General features: G+C 43.9%; 1 protein-coding gene across 5 annotated transcripts in view; it reads left to right on the forward strand.

The window, feature by feature from the left end:
- Nucleotides 1-23,872, forward strand: part of THRB (thyroid hormone receptor beta) — a 391,410-nt gene that overhangs the window by 265,398 nt on the left and 102,140 nt on the right. For 4 of the 5 annotated variants that reach the window (XM_040480053.1, XM_040480052.1, XM_040480056.1 and 1 more), the window contains one exon: nt 14,018-14,081. The exons of the other annotated variant lie outside the window; for it this stretch is intronic. In XM_040480053.1, coding sequence (XP_040335987.1) covers nt 14,060-14,081 — 22 coding nt within the window. In that variant the 5' untranslated portion in view covers nt 14,018-14,059. The remainder of the gene's footprint in view (nt 1-14,017; nt 14,082-23,872) is intronic. 5 annotated transcript variants of the gene reach the window in all.

The raw sequence follows: 23,872 nt of genomic DNA on the forward strand, positions 1-23,872 counted from the left end.
GAGACATAATTCACACAACAAACTTCACCACCCACTGAAAGTGTACAGTTCGGTGGATGTTGGTATTTTTACAGAATTGTGCAGTGATCACCCTAATCTCATCTTAGGGCATCTCCATCACCCATCACTTGTTCCCATTAGCAATCATTCCCATCCCTGCACCACCTGCCACACACCCCCACTGCCCAGCTCTAGATAACTATTCATCCGCTTTCTATCTGTGTGATTTTTTTTTTAACCTAGACATCGCCTGGCAGTCCCTTCCCTTGACTTATAATTAGAATCAAATGATAAGTGTTCCCTCAAAATCTGTCATTTTTGAGAAAATTCATTTTCTTCATGCATCACTGAGCCTTCCCTCCTTCATTCAGCCCCCGTCTCCACCACCACCTACAGAGGAGAAAATCGTTCTTCATTACACACGTATCCAGGGCCTGCAGTGTGCCACACACTGAGTACTTGGGGTAATCGGTGAACAAGATAAAGACCCCTGGCCTCAAGGAGCTGACCTCCTAGCACAGGGAGACAGAATAATAAGCACCAACAAGAAAAAAAGAAGCAAACTGTGCCGCGTGGTAAGACAGGCTACCTACTGTGGGAAAAGCAAGAGTGGAACAGGACAAGGGGATTGGGAAGGCAGTGCACAGGGATGGGGAAGATTACAGCAGGGACTGGAGTGGCCAAGGTAGGCATCCTGAGAAGTTAAGGTTTGCAAGACTTCGTGGGAGTGAAGGAGGGACCTGAGCAGGTGTCCAGGGGATTGGCATTTCGGGCAGAGGAACAATCCCAGTGCAAAGGCTTTCTGGTGGGGGCATGGATAACAGGTTCCAGGAACAACAAGGAGGTTGATGAAGCCGAAATAGGGAGGGAAGTAGGAGACCACGACAGAGAGGCAAATGGGGTAGGTTATGGGCGCTACAGTGGGGTTTTGAGCACAGAGCTCGCCCGCTGACATTCTCAAGGGACCACTCTGACTGCCATGTTGAGAGGCAATCCAAAGAAAGCAAGAGCGGAACAGGGAGGCCTCCCAGACACTATTTCAGAGGCCACTTTAGAGCAGTGGTTCTCAACCTTGGCTGCACATCTGAACCACCCCCGGGCAGCTCTACAAAGCTGAGGCCTGAGTCACAACACTAATTGGTTTAGGATTCAGCCTGGGCACCAGGACTTTGCAAAGCCACCCAGGTGATTCGATACACGGCTCAGGTTGACCATTAGGGTTTTAGGAGTGCTAAGCAGTCTCACGGGTTCAACTTTGCAGCCGGGAAACAAAAACCCTCAACTGGCCTTGGCCACTACTGGCAAAGCTGTGCTGAGAGGGGACCAGAGAGCTCAATGCGACAGGAGGGCCAGAATTGGAACAGCAGACAGCGTGCAGACCAGGATGAGGCCGCAGGAAGCCCACCTGGACCCATCAGTCCCATTCTTCGACTGGATCCAAACACGAGCCTGAATGTGAGACCTGGGCTTTCTCCCTGCACTTGACACAGGGCTTATTGTCACCTATCAGGGCAGAATAGAAGGATAATGCTTGAACCTCAGGAAGTGAGTATGTGATTCACTCCACAAGCATATTTTGAGAATTACCATTACAGTGTTCCAGGCATTGTGCAAGGGGCAGCTGATAAAAAGATAAGGTCTAACCATCCTTGCCCAAGCCAAATTGCTCAAAGTGAATGCCATATAATCTTTCAAAATGTGTTATTTGTGGGAAGCCTTTAAATAAGCAGAGGGAGGACTCCTCCTCGGTTGCATATCTGAGCTGTTGGCATTTCTAATTCAGAGGGATGAATAGAACATTATTGTGTTGCATCGGCACAAGTACAGCAGGAAAAAAAAGATGCCTGGAGCCGTGAGCTGAGCATGAATCAGCAATCCCATTCTATTGTTCAGAAAATAATCACAATGCTGGGAGTATGGAATTTAACAATCATGCAGACATGCCCCCCCCCCCCCCCCCAAGCAGGAAACTGACTGGCTAAAACATGGCATCTTGTTTTTGGCTTCCTGAGCTGAAAGGAATGTAAAAATCTTGGGAGAGAATTTAGGGAAAGTTGATTTATAAGTATGGAAAATACAGCCCATAAGAAACACGAGATGATTTAGATGCAGCGTTGGCTTCCTCTCGGGGGTGGCACGCCAAGGGAGTGTTTATTCACTCTTATAATCAGGAAGCGAGCTGCCCTAGCTTCAGTAGCTAACAAATGCTTCTGGAGGATGTGCTATGTGCTGATCCCTGGGTCAGCTGGTAGGGAGAGGAAGGAGAGTGGGCTCTCCCTCTTAACTTCTAATCTGGGGTCATGGGGAGGGAGGTACAGAGATTCTGTAAAGCAGTGAGTGATTCTTAAACCCCTGCATGCACCAGATTCATCACCTGGAGGACCTGTTAAAACAAAACTGCTAGCCCCACCCTCAGAGTTTCGGATTCAGGAAGTCTGGGGTAAAGTCTGAGCATCTACAGTCTCATGAGTTCCCAGGTGATGCTGAGGCTGCCGATCTGGGAGCCACACTTTGAGAACCTAAGGAAATAAGCACATGGGCCGGGAGAAGAGGTGGAGTGTGGGTTGAGTGCAGAAGCCCCACCCGTAAGGTGCAGTCGATTTGTTCCCACTCGTTGAATGTGTCCTCTAGTACGTAGCTGATGGGTTTTGATTAGCGGGGTGCTTTGGATAAACCACACCGGCCGTGATGTTGCCACCACTGGGAAGGGAGGTAAGAGGCACAGGTAGAGAGTTCCCTGCGGGCCTGTGAAGTCAAACAGGACATATGCAGCAGGGGTGCGTCTGTGACTCCTAATCAACGAGCATGCATGTGAGTTCACAGCAGCAGGCAAATGGCTACAGGAGTAAGAGGGTGACAGTAGGGTGGGCTCCCACCACGGCTGTGCTCATACTCAAGCCCTTCTTTCCTGAGCAGAAATTCTCAGCAGAATCAGCTGGGAAGCCTCGTCTAGGTACACACGCCTGGGGCCAGCCACGGAGACGGCGAGCAAGGCTTCTCAGCCGACTCTGCGGTGAATCCCCTTCTTGAGATTAAGAACCACTTTCCCTGCAGCCTCCAAGCCTGTGCATACGTCCTGTCCTTAACTTAAGCAAGAGGACAAAGCCAACCTCTTTGGAAAGCTCCTTCATATACCAGGTCTTGTCGCCACTTTATTACTACAAGCCTTGAGTGTCTCTGATTCAAGGGCGCCCACTTACAACGCAAGTAGCCTTCACGGACAGTAACTCTCTACCCTCAGAGCTGGGTGCCTTGGTAAGCACCTGTCACTGGTAGTGCTCTAGACAAGGCTGACTGTGCGGTCAGGAATGGAGAAGCGGGGTTGCCTGCCCGCTGTCCGTGCAGCCTCCCAAGGTAGCACCTCGATTTCTCTCACATGTTCCCAAATGGTGTAGGCTGGTGGCACCCAACGTGTGATCCCTGGATAGTATAGTCAGATCACCTGGGAACTTGTTAGAAATACAGACCCTCAGACCCACACCCAAGACTGGCTAAGTCAGAAATTTTGGGGGTGGAGCCCAGCGATCCATTTTAAGAAGCCCTCCAGGTGCTCCCCAAAGTCTGAGAACCACTAGTTTAGTTCGTATGTAGCTTCACCGACACGTGTAACTCAGAAACAGAACAGGATGGAAAAACAGGCAGCCTGCCATCTATAGATCTATTGAGATACGCAGACAACTGTTCCAACGTGTTTAACATTTCATGCCCATCTGTCAGATTTTCACCTAAGGACTTAGGACCTGGCCAGCTTCTCAGCTACCTTTAGCATCCCTCTAATTCCCAGTGAAAATGTGACTTATTTCATTGCCCTTCTTAAATGATACAAGGGCTGTGTTCTTTCGCTTTTTAGAGTGACCTCCCCTCATCATAACCTCCCCTATGACAGGGGCTCAGGAAACACTATTGTTGGTCAGATCTTATTTATTCCCTGCTCTGGCTTAAATCCTGCAAAGGCTTCACCCTAGGTCTCATTCTCTTCTCTACTCCACGATAGTAAGCCAGAGTGACCTGCTTAGCAGCATTAAAATGAAAGGTCAAATTACGTGGCCATGGTCTCACAAAGAGTGAGGGGTAAAAAGGGATCGTATAAACCACAGCCTTGAACTTTTCACTGATTCCTGAAACTGTTACCACCAGGGTTCCCATCCTGGGAGTGCTAGGACAGACCTATGGTCCTACACAACGGGATATCTTGAATTTTCAAGGGAAACACAGCTACAACCATGCAAATAGTACTAATTAGGTTGGACCTAATTACTTATAAATACAATAAAACTTTCTATGTTTTGACCTGGGGTCATGATGAAAAAAATTACCAAAACACTGAAGGTACCACGAACTGAGAAAGTTGGAATCTATGTCCTAGAGTCACTGACTCCAGGAGGAGGTATATTCAGACTATACCCTTTCTGGTCAGAATCATACATTTGAGCCAGCACATTTAAGGAGATATACCTTCTAAATGTAACTTAAATATCAGGGAATAAAAAACGTAAGAAAAGTATAACTACTTGGAATCTCTCCGGGGCTTTTCTTTCTTACCTTCCTACCTAGATCTGCCCATTTTAATTCAATCCTTAACTAGGGTTTCTGTAGTTTTTTTTTTTTGAAATACCAACCTAAATTCTCATTCAGTGCCCCAGCCCTTCCTTTATGACTTGAGCATCATGGATTAGTTCTTACAGATTTGAACTAATAATCGCTCTTGTGCATTCCTGAAAATCCCCTTTAAAACAGATTGTTAAAGACAAAATCCAGCCGTGTGTGTCCTATATACTATGTGCATGACACCTCACAAGAAACCATCGACTTTACCAATAAAGTTACCCCAAAAGACCTTCATGAAGTCGTATCAAACAAGAAGAACCCAACAAAGGGGAGAATGAAGACAATATAAGTTTATGAAGTATATTTCTGTAGGAAGTTGGTAATGTCGTCCCCCTCCCTCTCCATTTGGCAATTTAAGAAGTAGTAAACAGGGGTCCCTGGGTGACCCAGTCGCTTAAGGGTTGGACTTTAGCTCAAGTCATGACCTCACAGGTATCAAGCCCCACGTCGGGCTCCGTGCAGACAGCTTGGAGCCTGCTTCAGATTCTGTGTGTCCCTCTCTCTTTCTCTGCCCCCCCCCCCACACACTCACTCTTTCTCAAAAATAAACATTAAAAATGTTTTTTAAAAAGTAGTGAACAGTTTATAATGGTATTTGTTAGGAGAATTTTGTTCTCATCTTCAAAGAATTCTACAGGCAAATTCATCTTCATAATACCCCCTTAGGGAAGATGGTTCTTCTTTCTTATTTATTTGAGAGAGAGAGAGAGAGAGAGAGAGAGAGAGAGAGAGAGAGAGAGAGAGAGAATATCTTAGGCAGGTTCCATGCTCAGCGCTGAGGCCAACACAGGGCTCGATCCCGCACCCTGGAATCACGACCTGAGCTGAAATAAAGAGTGGGACAGATGCTCAATCGACTGAGCCACCCAGGCAGCCCTAGAAGATGGTTCTTTTTCCCTGGGTGTTAAACACATGCAGAGAGCTCACTGCAGACTCCAGAGACAGAGCGTGAGCTCTGTCTGTGTAATGCCGTCCCCCTGGGGTGTAGATGCTCCCTGTGTCAAAAGCTATCCAACGTGGGTGGGGGGGGGGAGAGGAAGTGGGTTCTTGTTTGATGTTGTTGTCTTATTCATCATCAAACACTTTTAAGAAATCAATAATATCGTTTGCTTCAGTCCTAATGTTTTATTTTCACATTCTCGTTTGTTGTTTTTCATGCATGTGTCTCAGTGAGTCACCTAACCACAATTACATATTCGAGCATCTGGCGGTTCTGCATGGTACCCTCATTCCTCAGGAGTTATTTAATCCCCCTGCTGTGAGGAGTTTGTTTCCAGCCCCCTCAACACACACACAGGCGTGCACACGTACTTTATTTTCCTTGGCACAGGGAAGCGACCCCACTCTCCACCAGGTGTCAGTAGAGGCAGTTTTAACGGCTTGCTTTGGCCAACAGTGTCTCCGTTGAAGTTGTTTCTCCTGCTGTGTCAGACGTTTCCTCAAACCACCCGTCTGCCTCCTCCTAAGAGACTAGCTTCCATTCTTAGAAGCGTTCGGAGAGGATGGTCTGCCTGCAGAGAAAGGTAGCTTAGAGGAAAGAGCTCTGTAACCATAGCAGCCAGTCAGGTTGATTCTCCTAAAACTTTTACTGGCGGGTTTCTTCTTGGTGACTTTTCTATCACTACATTATGTGGTTACAAATTGTTCCAAGTTCCATTCAGGGGGACAATAAAGTAAATACAGCAGATGGTTTGAGATTCACAGGGGGCTTTTCTGTTTGTTTTAAAGCCCAGTCTGACCCCAAGAACCCCACTCCTATCACTGCCCACCCAGTGCTCAAAGCAGAAACAGGATTTTACTCAGGCTGTGGCCCCAGAACCTAGCCACAAGGATGGAAGAATATTACCATGTGTCACATTCCATTGTGAGGTGGATGACCTTGTCCCCACACTGAGAACATTGACTCTTGACTTTGAACATCCCCTGTGTCATTCTGTGGGTAAGTGGCAGGGCCCACATGCTTTCCATGCATGGTGACTTTGAGAGAGAAGGAGAAAGAGAGAAGAGGAAGAAAAGGGGCAAGGATTTGGCAAGGACACAGGTTAAAAGGAAGAGCAGAAATGAGCCTCACAACGATTACTGGATTTGAATGAAAAGGGGTCGGTGGGGTGGAAACAAAGGCTAATTATTTTACCGAGACAACAACAAAATCAGCCACAGCAAATCAAGCTCAGTCACAGATCCTGGTTGTATTGTCTCACTCCCCAAAGGCAAAACAGGGCTACTGCTGAAAGTCTCAAGCCGAAATTATAGCTTTAGCCATTCAATAGTCATTTGCTGATGTCTCCTGTGTGGAGTCCTAGTTGCCCACCATATCCAGCAGAGGAATCTGACCCTGCCTTCTGCACCTAGAGGTGATCCACTCAGACGAACATCTGGGCTAGAGCACAAGGGTGAGCTTCTACTGTTTTTCCACATCTTTATCACAGCCTGTGTTCCTTTTTAACTAGCCCCATTCCCGGTCTAACAGTGCTGGCTTTTTAAATTATTTCCTCCCACTGCTTTTTTATTTTTTTTTTAACATAACACCGCCCAATAGGGTTAGCTTTACCAAGTGGAAAAAGTGGATGACAGCATGGTATGATTTGAATACACCTTGCCTCTGTTCTCTTCTATTTGAGTTTTTATGACTATAATCATAAATTTGACCATTATATATTCACTTCATTGGATACTGAGATTTACTATTAAAATGCAAAGACCTCAAGACAGTTAGGAAGTTATAGAACTAGGGACAAATTCACCTGGGTACCCAACCTTCATTGTTCTCCATAACGAATTTAAATGTATGTGAAAGGTAACCTTGAGAGGGGAAAAAAAAATCCCCAAAACTAAAATTAAGTCTGGAAAGAGGAGACTGGCAGGTAGGAGAGAGGAGAAATTTCACCTCCATTTTATCTTGGTGATGATGGGGTCTAGGGAGGTGGACTTCTGTGTTATTATGAGTCTTTTTACCACCTCACAGTATCTCAAAGTAAATGCCAGATAATAGGTCCAATTTCCCACGTCTTAGAGATGACTGGGCCTGGCCAGGAGATGAGAAGCCCATAAGAATGGTGCTACAAGAATGACAAAGCCTACCAATACCTTATGCTGATGTCTTACTTTTAAATCTAGAAAGCATTTTCAAATCCCCTCGGTCCTCATCATAACCCTGAAGGGTAGGAATTGTGACAGCATTTTACAAATGAGACTCAGAGAGGTGAGGCACCTATCTGAGATGGCCTACTGAGTTGAGACTCTGAACCCTCTAGAATGATGCCAGGTCCTGGAGTCCTTCCTCTATACCTGGTCTTGAAGTTGTTCTTAAAAATGTTTCCCAAATGTCAGAGTCCAAGTTTTGATGGAAATGGGCCTTTGCCCATGAGGGGAAGGAGACAGAAGGGGAAACTCCAGGAGAGAGAGGATGTTCAAAGTGGGGGGTACAAGGCACCTGATGGAGATCCACAACCTCACTGTCCTCCTTGCACCAGGTGCGGCCCACTTTCAAGGGCAGCCATTTGCCCTCACCCGGATGTGTTTCCAGATGCCAGAGACAGAGTAGTGGGAAGGCCAAAGTGCAGACAGAACCCCTAGCTCCATCCCATAAACTCCAGCAGTGCACAATGCCCCACAATACCAACTAAACTTAGTCAAAACAGCTTCTTGCTATGTAAACACAACTTTAAGGCACATCCCCAAGCATTGCCCTCCGCTCTTATTGCCATGACCTCTAAAACCCTTTTATTTAGGAAGAGTAGATTATCAATGTCGGTTCGATGCCAGGTGAGAAGGTGGGTCTGTCCTCCTTTGAGAGCCTTCTTGATGTTAATGGTCTCAGCTTAAGAGCCTATGGCAACCTAACACTTGGACATCTGATCTTTTAAACTGAATCAAGAGATTTGGTTATGAAGGTTAGCCCCAACCCACCCCAGCCCACCCCCCAGTGCACTCATGGCTTCCTCGGGCTGCCCATGAAGTACCTATTCAAGTGTTAGCACAGAAGCCCTGTGTATCGTACGGTTCTGATGCATCAGGATGCATGATACTCTGGTACCCTTGATGTAAAAACATGAGGGGGATATGGCATTTCATGTTAATTTATGTACAGGCTATATAAGCAATGACTCACTGGGTCCATATGGAAAGATTTTTCAAGGGGCGATTTTTACAGTTGTCCCTTCAATGTTGTAGTTTCTAGTAGGGGAAAGGAAACACAAGAGGACAAAGAGGTGTGCGATCTGGGGAAATGCACTGGAGTTTTCCAAGATCGAAGTAGGGGTGTTCTCTCTGACCCTACTCTAGCTTGAACACTAAGACAGGAAAATAGCAATGATCCCGCACAAAGAGGTGCCACCAAAGGGGTTAGCCTCCTGAGGATTCGTCCTCCACACTGCAGCAGAGTTATCTTTCTCAAATTGGGTGGGTCCTCTTCTTAAAGACCTTCCCTAGCTTCCTATTTCCCATAGGATAAAGTCTGAAGTCCACAGCAAACCTTTCAAGACCCTTCACCGTGTGGCCCCAAACTACATTTTCAGCTTCATTCTTGGTCATGTTCTTTCTTCTCCCATCCCAAGTCACGTACCCTGTCACAAGATGCTATACCTTTTGTTCTTTTGTTGTTCATGAGCCATACTGTTTTTATTCTCCAACTGGAAAATATCCTGACTCATTTTTCAAAGTCAAGCTCAAATATCACCGTGGGTCCTCCTCATACAGATAAAATTAATCACACTCTCCTCAGTGCCTCCAAAGAGATCTCTTATCCCTCCAGTCAATTCTTCTGCCCAGAAGGTACAAGTTGTTCATATGACACCTAAGCCCCCTAGGGGCAGACAACATGCATAATTCATCTCAAATGATCCAGAGTTGCAATGGTGGCTGATGGCTTAACTAGAGAGGCCCCAGACCTTGCATTGGAGGATTCTTCTTTAGCCTCCAGCCTTGCTTCTCCAAAACTTACCTTCCTTCTACCCACAAAGGGATCTACTGCTTGTAGGTCCTGTTCTTTTTTGCCACTGACCAAAAATAGCTTGCACATCCCTTTTTCATTTTATTCAATAGATTGTATTTATCAATTTGTGTTTTTTTCCATGAGCTTTTGCATTTTAACAGTGACCAGAGCCTGCAGCCAAAGCTTAATGTGGCACCCACAGATTTATTGGGGGGGGGGCGAGTCTGTGAATCCCCTTCTACCCATCTTTCAAGGGGAGAGGCCTGTAACTTCCATTATATTCTTTGAGGAGACTGGACCGCCCCCCTGCCCCGAAACAGTTGAGATCCACTGAGGTAAAGGCATAAAGCATTAGAGAAGAATTTTAAAGGGAAGCATGGAGCAGGGCTTTAACATGTCCCCGGAACCATATCACACACCTGGCACCTGCTTTCTTGCAGGATAAAGACCCTGGTCTTCTCAGGAGAGGCTTAATCTATCCTGAGAACAAAATGCAGCCCAAGGTCTGGAGTAGGTGCACTGCTTGGAGATGTGCATCTTCTTCCACCCAAGGTCCCCCACAGCATCTCTCCAGCCATCCTGTCCACTGACACGCTCCTCAGATGTTCGAAGACCTTTATCTAACCTTCATGTGACTGCTCCCTTTTCTAGGTTCCCTTCAACAGTTCCTTAAGATGTGGTTTCCATCAACCTGGACATTCTACATGAGTCTCTCTCTTAAAATGTAGCAGTCCAAACATGGCCTGGCTTGTCCTATAGGCTATGCTTCCATCCACGCACCCAAGATGGTCTTTGAGCTCACGGTGGGTTGCGTAGAGCCCAATATCTCCCAGAGTCCCTAGACCTACCTCCTACATGTTTGTCATAATTCCTTTTACTTTCCAGTTTCTGAGAACTCAATAAATTTCCCCATCATTTGTATTTTTTTTTAATATAAATGTATTTTTCAGTGCTTTGGAGGTGAATGCCCACTTTTCCATTCTTCCATGGAGAATAGGTTTTCCCTAAGGGACATGGCATTGGACTGAGAATAAGTGGGCAGAAAAAGGCACGGCCCTGAGTGATTTTCCACACTGCCTCTTGGCACACCACACATCTGACTTATATATTTAGCTGCTCCTGGCCAGTGGGCTCCACCTTCCCAGCCAGCTTGTTAAATGGATTGTAAAGTCCTTGAGAGCCAAGAGCCTTCTAGTCTTAACCTATTTGTATCCCTAGTGTTTGCTCATATCACACTCATCACAGTGTCTTATTATTTCTGCTTCCTTAATGTCACTTGAGTCCCTCATCCTCTGCTGCCATCCCCCTAGTTCTGGCCACCTTCATCTCTCTCTCCCCTCCACCTGCCATAGCCCTCTGACTGGTCTGCTTTGACTCAGTAGCTGTGAAGCTTTAAAAACTCAAGTTGGCTAGGGGCGCCTGGGTGGCTCAGTCAGTTCAGCAGCTGACTCTTGGTTTTGGCTCAAGTCATGATCTCATGGTTCATGGGTTTGAGCTCCACATCAGGCCCTGTGCCATCAGCACAGAGCCTGCTTAGGATTCTCTGTCTCCCTCTCTCTATGCTCCTCCACCCCTCCCTCAAAATAAATAAACATCTAAAAAAATAAAAGCATAATCTTAAGTGAGGGGAAATCTAAAGTACAGGTCCCATGCGGGTGTGCTTTCTCTCTCTCAAAAATAAATATTTAAGAAAAACTCAAGCTGGATAGTAACACTCCCCCACTTAAACCTGCGTAATTTAAGAGTTACTCAAAGTAGTCCCTGTGCCTCAAGCACAAGCATGAAAACAGAGCATTAAATCATGACCTAAGGCGAGACCTCTTAAAAACAAGACCCTTTAGGTCCAGAGTCCCCTCCATTAAGCCTTCCAGATAGCCCCAGGTAGAAGTGACCTCTGCTTCCTTTGTGTCCCAGTCAGCTCTGAAGAGACACTTAAGGGGAAACCCGCATCCACTTTTGCATTATTCTCTCCCTGTTGGATAAGAAGCCCCTTATGGAGAGGCCAAGGTGTTGTTTTTGGGCAAAGCCTGGGGGACTGCCTGAGCAGAGTAGGCCCTCAATCAAGGCCTCTGGACTGACCAACCAAACAAATGAATGATTCATGTAAAAGGAATGTTCTTCATTCAAGTAGCACTCACCTAGGTGTGTCTAAACTGAACGTCATTCTCCCCTCTGTTGGTGTGAGAGGACCTTCAACTTTGAGACCCTCAGGACACAGACCCTCACAGTCTAACTGAAGACTCTTCCCTCCCCCTGTGAGTGGTGGGACTTGCTTAATGAATGATACAGACTGTGACTCAGCCTTTCCTGGACAGAGAGCAGCTTGCCAGTCCTTCATTAGCTACGCCTTCTCCCACACAGCACCACCTGACCTTCCTCCTCACTCACCTGCCCATAACACCCCTCAACCAAGTTTGTTTTCCTTCCTGACAACAACAAAAAAAAACAAAAACAAAAAAAACCCGCAGCTTTATTCTTAAGCTCTTTGGACTTTGTTTTTTCCTTTGACCCCATGACCAGCTGGTGAGCCCCAGGCTCTCGGAGACCTTCCGTGTGTCCACTCAAGTACAGGGCACTCCACGCTATAGCATAGGACTGCTAGGAAAGGAGGCCCCGGACACCCGTCTACTCTAGAGGGTTCTTAGACTTTCCTGCAATTACATTATAAGACTCTAGAGGTCACTGAAGGAAAATAGCACTAAACATCACCATATGCTGAAGTACTATAGTAATAGTAACTCTAGCATACTATTCACGCTATAATAATGACAATTGTATAGTAATGGTAATACTAAAGGAAAACAGTACTAAGTATGAAAATTAGTACTAACTTTAGTGCTGACAATATTTTGAAAGCCTTAATAAGATTTTTTTCTTGTTCATAGATACTTTCTACTTCACACACAATACAACTTTCTGTAGTTCGTATGCCCATTCAATTAGAATTTTGAAAACAAAGATTTTTTTTTTAATTTAAATTTTATTTAGTTAACATACAGTGCAACATTGGTTTCAGGAGAATTCAGTGATTCATCACTCACATACAACACTCAGTGTTCATCACAAGTGCCCTCCTTAGTACCCATCACCCATCTAGCCCATCCCCACACCCACTTCCCCTCCATCAACCCTCAGTTTGTTTTCTATCATTAAGAGTCTCCTGTGGTTTATTTCTGTTTTCTCCTCCCATATGTTTATCTGTTTTGTTTCTTAAGTTCCACATAGGAGGTGAAATCATGGTATTTGTCTTTCTGTGATTGATTTATTTTGCTTAGCATAATTCATTCTACCTCCATCCACATCAGTGCAAATGGCAAGATTTCATTCTTTTTGGGTGTTGAGTTTGATACATTCTATATAGATTTTGGATACCCTTTATCAGATATGTCACTTGCAAATATCTTCTCCCATTCCATGAGTTGCCTTTTAGTTTTGTTGATTGTTTCCTCTGCTGTGCAGAAACTTTTGATCTTGATGAAATCCCAACAGTTCATGTTTGCTTTTGTTTTGCTTGCGTTCTGCAATGCATCTAGTAAGAAGTGGCTATGGCTGAAGTCAAAGAAGTTGCTGCCTGTATTCTCCTCTAGGATTTTGATGGTTTCTGGTCTCACATTTAGGCCTTTCAACCATTCTCAATCTATTCTTATGTATGGTATAAGAAAGCAGTCTAGTTTCATTCTTAGACATATTGCCATCCAATTTTCCCAACACCAACACTTGTTAAAGTGACTGTCTTTTTCCATTGGATATTCTTTCCTGCTTTGCAAAGATTAGTTGACCATATAGTTGTGAAAACAAAGATATTTTTAAGTGATGGTATAGCAAGAACATGACTGAGATTTTATAGTTTCATCTTTGAGATCATACAAAGGACACAAAACTATTTTCACACATTTGTATTAACGTTATATTTTAATGTCAGTGTTATCAGTCCAGACTCTTGGTTGCAAGTGACAGAAACCAGACTTGAACCAGCTTATGTAAACACAGGGACGGTTTTGCTCAGGAAGGACTGAGGAACCAAACCCTTGAAGGGGCAGGAGGGACACAGCTTGGTCTCAGGGAGAACTGGAAGCAGGGATTGGAGGCCACTGCACAAATGTGAGATTAATGCTTCTCACTTTGAGAAGCAAAGATCTAGACTAAAGATGCTAGTACATCTTCGCCACTCTTGGGAAAAGCAGCAAGTCAGTGTGCTGGTAGTGTTCTTGAAACTTGAGATGGAAAAATAGACGTGATCTTGAATAAAATATGTTAAATACATATTTATGGAAGGAACCCTGAGATTAAGAATGAAACATCTTGTAAATTGACACATGTCACAGAGTCCACGGTTGCTTCAAGTTCCCTAGGTGTGAGTTGAGAGAAACAAATTGCCTCAAGCTAATTAATGCACATGATATTGTTTGAAACAAAAACCTTATGGAAGATACAGGTTATAACCTGGGGTATTCTTTCTTGTCTTTTTCTTTGTAGGAGGTGTCAGTGAAAAAAAAGGTCCAGAATGATTACTAACCTATGACTCCCAACAGTATGACAGGTATCTCTTTTTTAAAATTCTCTTTGCATGTCTCCATTTTTGTTCCACCTGAAGAGAAATATAGGGTTTCTAGAAGACCAACCTAAGAGTCTTCACAACATTATTTTCCGAACCGTCAACTAAGACTAAATGCAGATATATCCTAGGAATACATCCCTACCAGTGAGTTTTGCTCTTCTTCAGAAACTATGAGATGCAGAAACCTATCGTGAAGAAATGGTAATTCACAGTGAAAGGCTTGGTTTTAGCCATCCTAAGATAACCCTTGCACATGAGACACATTGACTCTTTATATTCATTCAGGTCAATGTAAGAAATGGCTCTACATACTTCTCCAAAATGGGCTGTTTATTCCAGTTAGCAGTACAGTCGGGATGGAATAGGATTAGATCGCATCAGGTGAATGAGGTAGAAACTCTTAGCAAGGGACAAAGGAGACAGAATGACCCCCAAGAAACAGAAGGTTGCAACAGTGTGAATTCTTTGTGCAACACACAGAGCAGGGGTTGCAAACTCAAAGGCCCCAGGGGCCAGGCAGAGGACCCCAAAGTGGGAACAGGTTGGGTGTAAGAGAAAACAACAAACAAAACTGGAGTACTCAGGTTCTCTGAAGAGAAGCCATTCTTCCACTCTAGGTGATCACTGACATACAGTAGGGAAGAAGCCCAGAATGCCCAAAGACTTCAACTTTTCAAAAGAAGCTGGAAATCCAGATTTTAAATGAAGTATTGCCACTCATAAATATTAACAATTAACTTAATAGAATCCCAAAGACTCACGGGCCAGTCAAAATATGTCTGCTGACTGGAATCAACCCCGTGGGCTACCAATTTATAATCTCTGCTGTCTACCTTCCAGCCTAGCACCAAGCCCACACGTGTTCTTGTGGTTACCACGACAGCAGGGCAGATACTCCTAGACCTCTGGGAGTCATGGGTACAGCTTGACCTTTGATAGTCCATTCATGTCACCTCACCTAGTGACAAACTAAACATACAGGACAAGTACTCCAAGAAGCCATTCCCCAGTAGACCTGAGAAACTGAGGCAACTTAAAGTTGCCAGTCAGCCTTCTGTAAGTTTGGGGACCTCCTAATGACCATAACACTGCCTCCCTCAGCATCACTGCCCTCCCTTTATACCCACCTACCCTGGAGCTCCTGGGGCAGCAAAAAGATGGAGTGCCTGAACAGACCAGAACGATTCACACCAGTAAGAAGGGAGGGCCTCAGAACCACATCTCACCTTTTCCTTTTTTTTTTTTTTCTCACTAACAGTCATCAGAACATATCCACTCCATTTTTATTCCACTTCCAACCAGGCAAAATTCTTTCCCACTTCAATTGCACCTGTTCTGTGTCATAAACTTGGTCATTCGGTGGAAAATTGGCACACATCAACCTTAGCAATCTCCTCTGTGTTTACCTATGTGTGGGAATTTCAACTGGAAGGAATGAAGTATAAACCTTTGCAGGCACAGGCATGTGTGAACACGTAGATATCAAGCAACAGGTAGCCACACTGCAAAGCCTAGGGAAAGTGTCCCCCTCTGATACAGGATAGTGCAAGATCAAGTGTGACACAAGAGTGGCTCTATACTCCATGATAACTTGCCCATTAGAAAAATACTCCAAAGATAGTCTCATGTAACCTTTTGAGACATGAAAATGGCAAAACTTGGTAGAAAAGTGGGTAATTTAGTGGATGTCCATTGCTATGAGGTTGGTTCCAGATAGAGTCCAGAGGTGGCCATCCATCCCAGGTTTCTATAGAGCAGGGCTAGCATTTTTTTTTTAAAGAGCCAGATGGTAAATATCTCTGGCATTGCAGACTACTCAGTTCTGCCATTGTAGTACGAAAAGCCATGGAGTATACATAAACAGGCAGAATATGTTTCAACACAACTTTATTTACTAAACAGTAAACTTTATTTACTAAACTTTATTTACTAAACCAGCTTTGGCCCAAGGACTATAGTTTGTGAACTCTTGGTCTAGAGTCCAATAGAGTCCAGACCATCTTATTGTTGAGCAGAACCCCCAAGGTCAACTCAGGTCATCTCCAGGACAGAGTGATGAATCTAGGCTCACTCCAGGACAATTCTAGATTGAGCCAGCTTTTCAGCTGATCTTGAAGTCAAGGTGCTTTTCTTGCAGACTGAGCTGGAACCCCAGGTGCCTCCCAGTGGAGGAGGGAGTTTTTGCTTCCTGGCATTTGTTTCATAGTGTAAAAACTAACAGTACTATTTGCAAAAGAAATCTACTCCATACACACGTTTACTGCATGTTAATGGACTCAGCTGAGAGAATTATCGCTTTAGACTCCCTTGTTTGTGGACGAAATAAAAAAGTATCCTTTCCCCTCGCTTTTTTTGCTATGGTCTCAGGCTATGTGTTTATTTTAAAAAGTCTAAAGAGTTTTATTGTGGGAGACCATAGTAAAGTTGTATGTAAGTCATCGGAGTTAAGTGCTTGCTTTAGGAGCATAATTTAAAGGGCAAATATACATTATTTTCTTCTTTGAAAAACATTATAGGCAATATTACTGTGATGCAGTACAGGAAATCAATTAATCTCTTTGAAAATAAAACCATTCTTTAAATGAAAAGGAATAAGAACATTGAATTTATTTCCCTAAAAGCAAGACGACCAACATTTTCAGATAAGAGTCATGTTGATGGTATGCAGTCTCTTTCAGCCAGAATGCTTAGTAAATTTATTTTTGCATTAGCTTGCATGGAAATTTGTTTATTTTCTAGGGTTATTTAAGATCAGCTACAGTGGAGACCAGTCTTGCCAAAATTTTCTGGTTGCTTTACCTAATTTGAAATTAGGACTATATGAAATCACTCATTGAAAGATACTGACTCTTAATGGAGATAGTCAGAAAGTGCCTTAATATGGTATTTTGTTAATCTGGCATTAAGCACTGCTTCCTAAGTAATCTGAGGGCAATTCCGCTAACATTTATGGCATTATAATGAGCTCTATTTTGCATAAAACCATGATTCACAGCAAAGTTTGTTCCAAAACGTGAATGAATACCTAAAAGTTCAAATACCAAAGTTAGAGGCTTTTGGCCTTGGTCAAAAAGAAACATCCTTGTGATGTTTGCCCTTTTCTTTTTCTTTCTCAAACTATTACTCTTGAGTGTATCCCAGGCACGAGGGGAGGGATGTTAGCAAGGATAGGACAGCTCTCAGTTGTTGCTCCAATGTTCCACTGTATGATCTTCAGATTGTTTGCATGTTTGGGGATGGGGTCATTTGTTTAAAAAAAAAAAAACCTATGTAATTCTTCATTTTGCTTAATTTACATTTCTCATTACTGCTCAGGTTGACCTTTTTTTTACATGCTTCTTGGCCACCTGTATTTCTTCATCCGTGACTCACTTCATATTTATGGTCCACTTGCTCATTGTGGATTTTATGTTTTTCTCGAGGTTTATAGAAGTTTATTATGTATTAAGGATAGTAACCAAGCAGGTCACCTCATGTCCCTAGATCTTTAATTCCTTATTAAATGAGAAAAGGAGACTAGTTCATCTCTAATTCTCCTTCTACATTTACAATTAGGTTATACTTCACATGTAAACATTTATTTTTTAAATTTTTTTTCAACATTTATTTATTTTTGGGACAGAGAGAGACAGAGCATGAATGGGGGAGGGGCAGAGAGAGAGGGAGACACAGAATCGGAAACAGGCTCCAGGCTCCGAGCCATCAGCCCAGAGCCTGACGCGGGGCTCGAACTCACGGACCGTGAGATCGTGACCTGGCTGAAGTCGGACGCTTAACCGACTGTGCCACCCAGGCGCCCCACATGTAAACATTTATAAATCAAATTTTCATGAAGTAGAGCATGGGTACATTGATGGTTGGAAGAAAAAGGGATCCCCAGAGCAGTGTTTTCTGTGTTTTAAGACTATCCTAATGAACAGGTTTTTCAGAGTCAAACCAAACATTTAAGCTGGCAAAACTCAGTAATTTATTGTGAGCCCATGGCATTTTCCAGGGGTGGCTCTCCACGTGTTCCTTAGGCTTTTCAAATGATCCTTATAACTGTTTCATTCCTTTAGAAAGAGAATCACCATTGTGTTTATGCCCCACAACCTAAGTAGACCATCATCACGGAATCGGGAGGTTGTTGACAGCAAAATTAGGACACTATCCAAAGATAATGTTAACAGGGTTACTGTTGACATATCCCGCTGTCAATACTCTTCTGAAATAGGATTTTGGTCATGGTTTCTTAGTAATCATTCAGATACGGCCCTTGATGTTATACTTTTAAAAAACAAAAAGGTCGATTTTGAGAGAAACAGCACGTGCACAAGCAGGGGAGGAGCAGAGAGAAGGAGAGCGAGAATTCCAAGCATGCTCCACACCATCATGCAGAGCCTCACACCAGGCTCGAGGTCAGGAACTGTGCGACACCATGACCTGGGCCGAAATCCAGAGTCAGATGCTTAATGACCAAGTCACCCAAATGCCCCTAGACTTTTAATATAATTTGACTTAAGTATTGTTAGAACCAACTGTGCTGTATATGCCTTCACAGCTCTAATAGTAGAGTTTAATCTCAAGGAAACAAAAGGAAATGCTAAGTTAAAGGGACTGAAATATCTTTAAAAACCTTTTCTGTTGCCAAACTGTCACCAGATTATTAGACGGATTGAGATTCCGATCAGCAGTACAGCACCCATTTAATCATAAATCCTCCAAGTTTGGAGTTTTGGTAATTAATTTTAGAGTATTAGACAAAATTTTATCACAGCTTTTTAAAACTTTATATTTTTCTTACTGATAATTTGGCTACACACACACACACACATACACACTGACCACTTAAAAGACTTTTATAACTTACCTGCTCATTTAACTTTCCTGTTGTGTCATTTATCTTTTTCTTATGATTCACACATTAAGAAAATACTTCATTGTCAATGATTGATGTTATAATCATTTTCCAATTTTGTTTTATTCTTTTTAAAAACGGATTTAAACTCAAGTTGGTTAATACACGGTGTGGCATTGGTTTCAAGAGAATTTAGTGATTCATCGCTTACATAGAACATCCAGTGCCCATCCCAATAATTGCCCTCCTTAATGCCCATCACCCATCTGGCCCATCCCCCCCATCCCCTCCCCTCCAGCAACCCTCAGTTTGGTCTCTGTATTTAAGAGTCTCTTATGGGTTGCCTTCCTCTCTGTTTTTATCTTATTTTCCAATTTTAGTATATGTCTCTTTTCATTTTGGCAATATTTGACCATTTTTAATTTCTTTTTCTTCTTTTGAAATAATTCCATACTAACAGAAAAGTCTGCAAGATTGGTTCCAAGAAGCCCTAGCTACCCTCGATTCAGAGTCCTCAAATGTCAACACTTTATCACATTTGCTTAATTCTTTTCCCCACTCTCTATGTCTCTCTGTCCCTGTTGCTATGTCTTTATGTAATTTTTATCTTGAACCATTTACAAATAAGTTGCATACGTCAACAAATACCAGGCCATCCCGTTTACAAGTTTTTAGCTTCTACAGGGTGAGCTCTATTGAGGTGTCATTGTGATTTAGGCCTTTGCTCATCTAAGCTTGATTTTGTCAAGCTTAGAAATGTCTTCTGGTGAGGACTGAGGGACACACGGCTCAAGGAGTTCTTTGCAGTGAGTTAGCATTACTATTTCAACATGCAGTTCTCGTTAAGGAGACAAGGATGACTGGTCACAGTTGAGAATTTTCTCAACAAACACCCTCTCTTATTTACCCTTTATGCACCAACCACCCACCCAAAGTACCGGAGCCTTTGATGGCAGGGAGGGAGAGCCCGCCAGTGCTGGAGGTCCTTCTGTCCCTTCTTCCCCAAGCCAGGCCTGCCAAACCCCAAGTCTTTGTACCGGTTACCCCTGCAAAGGACACAACCGTAGAAGCCAGACACGATGCTCTGCATCCTTCCCCACGCTGCTGCAGGAGCTGGGAGAGGTTATATTGATTTACGCACTCCTGGAATAATTCTTCCCAAAGAGCATCTAGAGGCTTCTTTCACATTCTTCCAAGTTCCTGTTTCCCTGGTGGTGGCCAAAAATAAAACATGGCCTGGGATTTCATGGAGCCAGCTATGCACATGGCAAACGTTGCCACAAATAGTTCTGGAGAAGGAAAAATACCAACTCGCCCAAATAGCTAGCTCTCCCGTTGGTGGAGCCAGTTACAAAAAGGACCTTTGGTTTTATTTCTTGGGCATTTAACCACATGAAACAATGGGGGCCGTTTTGCTCCCTCCTCGGCTTGGTGTCACTTCTACAAGAAACAAAAAATCTCACTGAAAGGCTAGAAAGGAAACCTCAGTCTTCTCTGAAATGCCTTGAGGGCAGAAGGGAGGCCGCTGTACCCACATCACACAGAAAATCTTTCAACTCCTCCACAGACAGCTCTCCTCCCACCGATCACTACTAATGGTAACTGCTGAAATGTCTTGTCCTCTTCTCACTCTCCCCGCTAAGGCCAAAAACCCTGGTGTGGTGGCTCTAAACACACTGCTTCCCCTCCCCCAGGTCAGTCAGGATTCTCTTCCCTCTTCTCCTCCCTCCTCCCCAGCCCATAACTCCACCTGCTCTTTTCCTCTGAAGGTTGTGGGTCCCTTCTCTCCCCTCTCCCACTTACATCCCCTTTTAAGGCCCCACTCAGCAGAATAAATAGATCTTCCTTTCTAAGGAACTCACCTTAGAAGGCAGGAGAGGGGAAAGCCGAAAATGCATATAATTTTATACCCCCCCCCCAACCCCCATCACACACAAATTGGTAGAAGCGAGTCACTCCATAGTGTCCTGTCTGGGGAAGAAAGGAACCCAGAACCTCAATTCAAGATTTTCTCCCGTTTCCACCAGAACAAGGGAGAAGTCAAGAAAACCACAAAAAGGGAGCGCAAATTCCTGTGCAAATAACACATCACCCTTTGACACAAAAGCAAATACTTTTTTCTCAGTAAACAGAACGCACAGTGACCTTTTGCACAATACAAATGGGTAAAGGGGGCCAGACCTTGCCAAATATCCTAGCTAAAGAAAACCTGGCCCTGTTGTGATCTGATGGCCTCTGTCCTCCCATCTCTCACCTCTTTAACATCCTGAACTTCTTCTGGAAGATAGATTTCCTACTGAAAAGCGTGGAACTTTCTGAAAGAGAGATTAATGAAATCTCACCAAATCCAGCCAGATTAGTGAAAAATTTTCCCCAAAATTCTAGAACAACTTCACCTTCCAAGTTTGAGCTGCAGCCAAGTGATCAAGAAGTTGAAATGTCAAAGGGACAGGGCTTTACAGAGAATGAATGATGGAAGCACAAGACAAAGAAAAAAATTTCTTTATCACTAACCCCTGTATTCTTTCAAGAAGAATTCCTTTACACTCTTTGGCTTTTTCTAGAGGTCTGCCCTAACCCCCAGCCCCACTGTCCCTGCTCCCCACTCTGTGCCCATTCTCAGCATCACCATCATCATCGTTTCTTCAACCACCCCAATCAAGCCGTCATCAGTCTGATAAGCACATCTCTACCTCCTTCAAGGTTGCCATAACCAAGAACCACCCCGCACATCTTTACTTGGCTCCTGCTAACAAACAACGTAATAACAAATAACAAACGTAACCTAGCAGGGTTCTGCTGTGTTGGGACTATCCTCCTCTCTATTCCCCCAAATGCCACTGAAGGTCCGGCGCAGTGGCACATTGGCAGATGCAAGACCCTTCAAAAGAATTGAAAATAACTTTTCCGAACAAAAATTGAGTCCCTAATGAATATGTGATGTTATTTTGTTTGCAGTGAGTCAAGAGTTTTCTTTTGGGGACGCCTGAAGGGCTCAGTTGGTTAAGGGTCTGACTCTGGATTTCAGCTCAGGTCGTGATCTCATGGTTTGTGGGCTAAGTGACTTTAAGTAGTGATAGGTCTCATTTTTTTTTTGTTAGTCTTCCTCATGCTCACTGCCAAGGGAGGTAAGGTGAGCAGTCTTTCCTCAACTGATTAAAGCAGAACCCCCTCTTTGATGGATGACCTAGCCTTCACCTGCTCAAACTTGCCAGTGCATTAGAATCATCTTGTGAGGTTTTTAATTTTTGTTTTGTTTTGTTTAGAGAGCACATGTGCACATGCACATGTGCACAGGCACAGAAGTTGGGGAGGGGGAGGGGGAGAGGGAGAGAGACTCTTAAGCTCCACACCCAGCACAGGGATCAATCCCATGACCCTGGGGATCATGACTTGAGCTGAAGTCAAGAGTCAGATGCTCAGCCAACTGAGCCACCCAGAAGCCTTTATCCTTTTTTTAATGTTTATTTTTTGAGAGAGCACGTGAGCAGGGCAGGGTAGAGAGAGAGGGAGACACAGAATCCAATGCAGACTCCAGGCTCTGAGCTGTCAGCACAGAGCCCAATGCAGGGCTTAAACCCACGAACTGTGAGATCATGACCTGAGCCAAAGTCAGCCACTTAACCGACTGAGCCACCCAGGTGCCTCTAACCTGGGAGCTTTTAAAATCTTGATTATGCCCATGTCACCCCAGACCAGTTAAATAAGAATCTCTAGGTAGACCCAAGACTCAGCATTCTTGTAAAACTGTCTAGGTGATTCCATAGTACAACCCATTCTGAAAGCCATAAGGTGGACACAGATTCTCAGCCCAGGCTGCCCAATACAGTCAAACTAGGGAACTATTTAAAAATATCGGTGTCGGTGACCCACTCTGGAAGATTCCAATTGGCTTGGTCTAGGATGGAGCCTTTTTTTTTTTTTTAACCACTCTACTTGGGCAAGTGGTTTTGTTTTGTTTTTTTTGTTTTTTGTTTTTGGGGTTTTTCTTGGTTTTGGGGTTTTTTTTGTTTGCTTTAACTCCTCAAGTGATTCTGATGTGCATCTAGTGTTGAGAAAAGAGCAGTTGTCTCTCAACTTGGTGATGAGGTATCCAAATCACTGGAAATTTTGGCTTAAAAAAGAAAAAAAAAAAAAAGGCCAAACAAGCTCTATACTACCATCCAACCTAACAGCATGTACCTGAGCTTCTGGATTCTCTATGAGCTCTCCAGATGATTCTGATACACACAAGTTTAAGAACCACTGATCTAGAGGGTTTTCGTCTTCCATATTGGAAATGTTTTGGGACATGTTTATTTTCTAACATTCATTCTAACACTTCATCTGAGTACCTACAAAAGACATCTAAAATATCACCAGTTAAGGGGCACTCGGGTGGCACAGTCGGTTGAGTGTCTGACTTCACCTCAGGTCATGATCTCATGGCTCATGGGGTCGGCCCCACGTTGGGCTCAGCGCTGACAGCTCAGAGCCTGGAGCCTGCTTCAGATTCTCTCTCTCTCTCTCTCTCAAAAACAAACATTTTTAATAAATAAATGCATACACACACACACACACACAGAAGATGTCACCAGTGAATCTAGGCCTAACCTGGCCGCGATGACAAACAGAAATGTAGTTAAAGATGCTTTACTCCCAATGGCTACCTGGGTGTGCTCCGTTACTGTCGCCCATGAACAACAGACCCACGTCCCTGCAACTATGCATTTGGCTGGTGGGTGCCATCATTGGCATTTATCTAAAAAGCCCATTCGGGTAGCAACCTCTCCAGTTTAAATGATCACAATGTCCTTCAGGAGTGCACTCCTAGGGCAGCATTTTTCATAAAAAAAGAAAAATGGAACTTTACTGGACATTCTTCTTTAGTGGGTCGTTTAAAAGTTGTAAGGTGCATTCAGTTAAGAAAGGAGTTTCTTCCTGGGAGGGTGGTGGT

The sequence above is a fragment of the Herpailurus yagouaroundi genome, unplaced genomic scaffold (genome assembly GCF_014898765.1).
Source record: "Herpailurus yagouaroundi ecotype Mexico unplaced genomic scaffold, PumYag 159, whole genome shotgun sequence".
Lineage (NCBI taxonomy): Eukaryota > Metazoa > Chordata > Mammalia > Carnivora > Felidae > Herpailurus > Herpailurus yagouaroundi.